Genomic DNA, 6603 nt, shown 5'->3' with positions numbered 1-6603 from the left:
GTGGCAAGTTGGATCCGTGACGACGAAGCAGTGGAGAAGTTACACAATATAACCAAAAAACGTTAATAAATCAAGTTGTTTTTCCTGTAGTCTGGTTGTGAAATTTAGAATGTATCGTGGCTAGTTGTTTCTGCGATCTCAATCCGATACCTAGTTCGGGGAAATATCAGGGAAAAGTCCATATCATCACAAAAGAAATTAGCAGGCTTGCTAGTCGAGCTAGCCAACAGCAGCGTTTGCTTGTTAACAGTTGAGTTAGATCGCGATAAAACTAGAACATACGTTTCCGACAAGGCGAAACTACTTACGGAGTTCTTTAAGTGACATCGAACGCATTCAATCAAAGTTAACAGTTTATTCAAAAATTGAGGTAGTTTAGTTATTTGAAGTTGAGAAGTGTGGTCGGTTTGCAGAGGCTTCCACTAAGGATGTCTTGTAGAAGTGGAGTTGGCAGGGGGGGCACCTCGGGTGTTCAACCCCTCAAAGCCACAGTCCCCTTCCAGCTACACAACAAAGCCCAGCCGCGACTGAGGGATGCCAAGACTGGTAAATATGCCAATGACTTTATAGAGATGCACCTTCGAACTGTTCAGTTTGAATGCAGTCGAGCATGCGTGTGAATTGGGCTATGTATCATATTCGCCATGGCTTAATTGCTGAAAGATAATATCCGATAAGTGACCATCAAATATTTTACAATGGTCAAATTGTCTGTTCATTACCATATGTTTGAAAGGTCTAAAAGAGTACTTTTCGTCTCAGTGAGTCCAACAACTTTAGCTAGTTTATTCAACAGAAGAATGTGCTTCACGCACCAGCTCCCCCTACCCTGGTGTGCATGTGAATGCGAGTTAAGAGGGGAGGGATTTAGCCTAAAAATTAGATTCTAATTTACCAGCCATTTCTTATTAAACCGTTCTGACCAGGGTCATCAGCTGGCTTTAACCGTTTAAAGAGTGTTTAGTGATTTATTCAGGGTTAAATGTTGGAACTTTTGCCCATTCATTTTTGTCCAAATTTCATATTTGAATACTGTATCACTGCTTTTAAATAAAATGAGACCAATGCTTCTGCATGGCCACACACATGCCACCCGAGGCAGTAGTCTGCCTTAGACTGGCAAAAGGGGTGCCGTATGGGACAGGAAAGTTCTCCCCAGAGGAATACATTAAAAATCGAGGGAATCATTCTAAACTGGCTAAAGATCAATGAGAATCCACATTTCTGTTGGCTGTGTTTCAGGGATGTATTTTTTCACGATACTTATTAACCACTCACTAATCTGGATATTCTTACTTTCAGACCCTAAATGTCTGACTTTATTGCTGAAGATTCTTCTTTGCTATCAACAAGCAAGAAGTGCAAAAACTCTTGATTCTCATGTATTGTATTCTCATGACATACCTCTGTCTGTGGTTTAGTCATTATAATGGTTTTGAAAATTAGTATTGTATGATTAATCGGGAAGAATGCCTTCCTCGGTATTCAGTAACGCGATGAATGTTGGCTGTGGTTTTGTTTTAATAGGAACCGCAGTCTCATGCGCTGATGTATCTGACTAGTTCACAGCTCATTTGAGCAGCTCTGGCATGGGGACCTGCTAGCTTATGGTTTCTGGTGTGAGGGGATTCTGACCCGTCTGATCAGTGGGGTGTTTCTTTTTATATCACGTCTGCCCTCAGTAGCTGTGTGAGTGTGAGAGCGATGCTGAGCGCGTGCGTGCGTGCGTGCGTGTTGGCGTGGAGAGCTGCACAGAAGAGCTGTGTTAAAACTACACCTGCTGGGGATTACTCAGCCGTCAGTGCTCAGCTACTCTGTAAGGGGAGTCAAAGCCAGGGCTTCTGAATAATTTCCCTAAAAACATTTTTTACTGTTCAAGGAATTGTTCTTTTGGGCCCCTTTGTCATTACGCCTGATCGGAATAGATTTCCAGATAGGTCGTTGGGGCACTGTGAGGAAACTTGTGTGCTTCAGCTGGCCCACGTCCCATCATCTGTTACAGGATGAGGAGCAACGGCCTCACTCTGAGAGAGGGGCAGTGAGGAGGGTAGAGTGGCAGCCTCACTCTGAGAGAGGGGCAGTGAGGAGGGTAGAGTGGCAGCCTCACTCTGAGAGAGGGGCAGTGAGGAGGGTAGAGTGGCAGCCTCACTCTGAGAGAGGGGCAGTGAGGAGGGTAGAGTGGCAGCCTCACTCTGAGAGAGGGGCAGTGAGGAGGGTAGAGTGGCAGCCTCACTCTGAGAGAGGGGCAGTGAGGAGGGTAGAGTGGCAGCCTCACTCTGAGAGAGGGGCAGTGAGGAGGGTAGAGTGGCAGCCTCACTCTGAGAGAGGGGCAGTGAGGAGGGTAGAGTGGCAGCCTCACTCTGAGAGAGGGGCAGTGAGGAGGGTAGAGTGGCAGCCTCACTCTGAGAGAGGAGCAGTGAGGAGGGTAGAGTGGCAGCCTCACTCTGAGAGAGGGGCAGTGAGGAGTGTAGAGTGGCAGCCTCACTCTGAGAGAGGAGCAGTGAGGAGGGTAGAGTGGCAGCCTCACTCTGAGAGAGGGGCAGTGAGGAGTGTAGAGTGGCAGCCTCACTCTGAGTGGTGCTATGAATTGTGATGGCACTTCATGACTTTCTGGACAAGTTTAATAACTTATTTTGTTATTAAGGAAAAATTCACCCTCCCAACAAATATTAAAACATTTACCATCTGCTGACAGTCATACAGACCATCCACAACGGGATGCTTGTAACGCCCTGCTACATAAGATGTCAGTTTACCAATGTAATGTTCCTAGTCCTATCTTTTAAACTTCATCTTTAAGACTGGGTATGCAGCCATTTCCCTGTTTCCCTTGCATCAATCTCCCATAGTTCATTGCAAAGCCTTTGTCTATGGTGTCAATGAGATGTTTGTTGTGAATCATATAACATTACTAAATTGAAGCAGAATTTTAATGTAATTTTTTACATTATTTTGTTACTCCTTCAGCCGAGAAGACCAAGTCACGTCCTCCGAAGCCGAGCATTCGCCGAACCCTCTCCCTGGACAACATGGTGGGACCCTACCTGCAGGGCCAGTGGCCCAAAGAGCCCCACCAGGCCTCCTGCGTCAATGACAAAGCCACTCAGGTGAGCCAGTTGGAAGCCTGGAGCTTGGATGCCTGGCACAATGCTGGCTGCTTAGCCCGTTAGCACAGCGGTAAAACTGAGACACCCTGGCTGACCTGAACCCCCCTTTACCCCCAACGGGCCGAGGTCAACAAAGTACAGAAATGAGGTTGCCATGATGTCATGGACCGTCGTGGGTAAGCCCCTCGACCTTTTGGAAAATCGCGACTTCCTCCGTTTTCCTGTCCATTTGCAAATCGTGTTTGGTTTTGTACATTTAAATGAAAGTCATGTGAATTAGCTCATGTCCACTGATGGGCCACCCTGGATAAACCTGCCTCCCTCTCTCTTTCTCTCTCTGCCCCTATTATACACATCACCCTTCCTACTGGTGTTTTTCATGAAATGCTAGAACCGTCGTCCGGAGTTTTCTTGCATGCGCTCATACTCAGCCGAGCTTTTCCCCACCGCATGCAGCGCAGCGGTGCTTTTTATAGCCCGTGTCCCATGATGTGAGGTGCAGCAACCCTACACCAGAGCTGCTGTAGGAATGTGTGTTATTTGTATGTCCTGCACTTATTTATTTAGCCACGGAGTCCAACGGTGAGCGGAGGGCAGGGGCTTTGTACACTCTGGACATTAGCATTATTATTGGTGCATGAGTAGCTTGGCAATAGTGTTAGCATTAGCACCTAATGTGGCAGTACAATATTGATAGAATTGGCACCTAACATGGCTGGACAATATGCGGCTGCAGTGGGTTGCAAAGACTTGGCTACCCCTGGTTTAAATGTTTGCTGCAATTAATCTGTATGCGATCGAAAGCAATCAAAACATAAATCTTAAAAAAAGGAAAAAGGCCCTGTACAAAGGTTTTGGAACCCTTTTGGATTATCCTTTGTTACTTTAAAAAAAAATATGATTACTGAGGCCCAGATCCAGGTGATTTACTCATTAAGTCTTCTGTAAGTCAGGTGAGTATAATTCCAGGGCTGAACTGTAAACTGTAAAACTGTATTCTGAAGTAACTCCATGCCTTCTAAAGTATCCCATTGCAGTGGCTGTCCTGTCTGGTGGTAACAATAATAATAAATAGTTGTCCAAGGATTTCAGAATTAAGATGGTTCATTTCCACCAAGAAGGAGAAAGTTTCAAACAACCCATTTCCACTGTCAGAAACACTATTAGAAAATGGAAGGTAAAGGGAACAGTTGAAGTCAAGGCAAGGTCTGGAAGACCAAGAAAGATTTCACATAAAATGGCCTGAGACCTGGTGAGAAATGCTCAGAAGAACCCACACATCACTGCAAAAGAGAATCATTCTAAACTGGCTAAAACCTCAACACAAAATTAAGCGTATGAAGCATACAAAAGAACATTGTTACAAAAGGTTTCAGGCTTCTCAATGTGCTTTGGACTGTAATGTTTTTGCCACCACCAAAGGAGGTATGTTTAGAGTAAAAAGGGTGAAGCCTTTGGAGAGAAGAACACCTTGCCAACTGTGAAGCACTTGAATATGATTGAAAATCTGTGGAGAGATCTCAAACATGCCTTACATGCAAAGAGGCTATTTGCATTAGCACCTAATATGGTTATACAATATGGTTAGCATTAGCACATGGCTGTACAGTACTGTTAGCATCTCCCTCTAATATGGTTGCCCAAAGTATTAGCATTAGCGCATTACATTACATATACGGCACATTCATCCTCTCACAGGTGATAGGAGTCAAAGAGGTGGCAGTGTAGTGTAATGGTTGGCTGGATTGCCAGGGCTTTGGCCTCTTTTCACTAATACCTGGTTTGATGGGAGTGCTTGCTGAACCTTAAATAACCTATGGCTCACCCAACCTATTTTTAAAAATGAGTTTTCTTTTCCAACTCTCTCATCCGGAGTTAAGACTGCATTGCGAGGCACAGACTGGCCTGGTTTACAGACAAACATTGAGTCAAAGTGCAAACTCCACCTTCTGGTTTTGGTCGGCTCAATTGCACCAGGCAAGATCAATTGAGCACAGAAAAGTATTTGAAACCAAAACTGTTACATATTTGACCCAGGTCTGGAGAATTCTGGAATTTCATCAATTTCATGCTGAAGGACCGACCTGCTTTTATAAAATTCTTAAATTCTAAGAGAACCCTGCCAGAGGCTTTTGACCCATATCTAAAAGCGTTAAACATGTCAGGATGTTTTTAAAAACTTCCTGGCTCAGAATCCACATTTGGCATAAATCAGTTTGAAGCGCTGATCTTGGGATATTCATTCTCATTCTCATGGCGTGTGTTACTGTTGCCTTGAGAGTTGGGGAAACGGGACCTTAAAGCTGTTGCTTTGCTGACGTGGGTAAGCGTGTGACTGGCGGGAGGAGACTGAGGGGGAACGGCAGATTTGACCTTCTGGATTCTTCTTCCTCCTCAGACGCCCAGCACCTGGCTGGACGAGTCGCGGGGCAGGAGGGCGGGCGTCGGCCACAAGCGCTCAGCCTCCTGGGGCAGCGCCGAACACCTGAAGGACGTGAGTGTCTCCACTTATACCTGACGCATCCTGATGTAAAAGTACTTTTAAATCACGTTTGTAACATTTTACCGAGCGTGTTTACTTTTACAATCCTAAGTACAGTGTTTGTGAACTTCATCCACCGCTGGCCGCAGTTTCCTCACAATGTTGCGCTGCATTACAACTGCTTGTGAGTGCGTAATTAGACCTAAATGGCCCCGATTTAGCGCATTCAAAGGGTGGACATGGATTGAAGGGCATGGGCGGGAGTAACATGACAGTAATGTGTGCTTGAATACGATTGTTTTTTGGACGTCCGGTATGGAAGCCATTTTCCTTGCTTTTGAGCGCTGTTTGGAAAACTGTTGGACTTCCTGTGGTACACAGCAGAGTGCCGGTGCATCCCTTCCCCTTGTCGAGGAGTGATTCTCACGCATCTCTCCCCCTCCATACCGCTCACAGATCGCCAAACTCAAACACCACCTGCAGAAGCGCTCCAAGCACGGGCTCCCGGGTGGCCAGGAGCAGGAGCCTCAGCTCCAACAGCACCCCCTGCCTGCAGGGCACGCCCTAGGAGCCACACAGGTACCACACACACACACACACACGCGCATGCGCCGCTCAACACACACTCATAGGCCCCCACCATACACAGACACATACACACACACATACGCACATACACACACACACACACACACACAACCCCACCAACACATACACGCGCACACACACACACACACACACACACACGCATGCGCCGCTCAACACACACTCAGGCCCCCACCATACACAGACACATACGCACATACACACACACACAACCCCACCAACACATACACACACACACACGAATGCGTCGCTCAACACACACTCATAGGCCCCCACCATACACACACACATACACACACACACACACATACGTACATACACACACACACAACCCCACCAACACATCCACATGCACACAGTCACACACACACATACACACACACATACGCACATACACACATACACACA

The 6603-nt window shown here is 46.3% G+C and overlaps 1 protein-coding gene across 1 annotated transcript in view; it reads left to right on the top strand.

Annotated features, from left to right (window-relative positions):
* The window catches only part of LOC133113906 (protein FAM117A-like), a 14475-nt gene continuing 7872 nt past the window's right edge, over window positions 1-6603 (top strand). Inside the window, exons 1-4 of the mRNA XM_061223041.1 lie at window positions 1-546; window positions 2968-3107; window positions 5506-5601; window positions 6046-6168. Coding sequence (XP_061079025.1) covers window positions 429-546; window positions 2968-3107; window positions 5506-5601; window positions 6046-6168 — 477 coding nt within the window. The 5' untranslated portion in view covers window positions 1-428. The remainder of the gene's footprint in view (window positions 547-2967; window positions 3108-5505; window positions 5602-6045; window positions 6169-6603) is intronic.

Source organism: Conger conger, chromosome 16 (genome assembly GCF_963514075.1).
Source record: "Conger conger chromosome 16, fConCon1.1, whole genome shotgun sequence".
Lineage (NCBI taxonomy): Eukaryota > Metazoa > Chordata > Actinopteri > Anguilliformes > Congridae > Conger > Conger conger.
The sequence above is the reverse complement of the archived record's forward strand: the minus strand, read 5'-3'. Positions and strand labels throughout refer to the sequence as shown.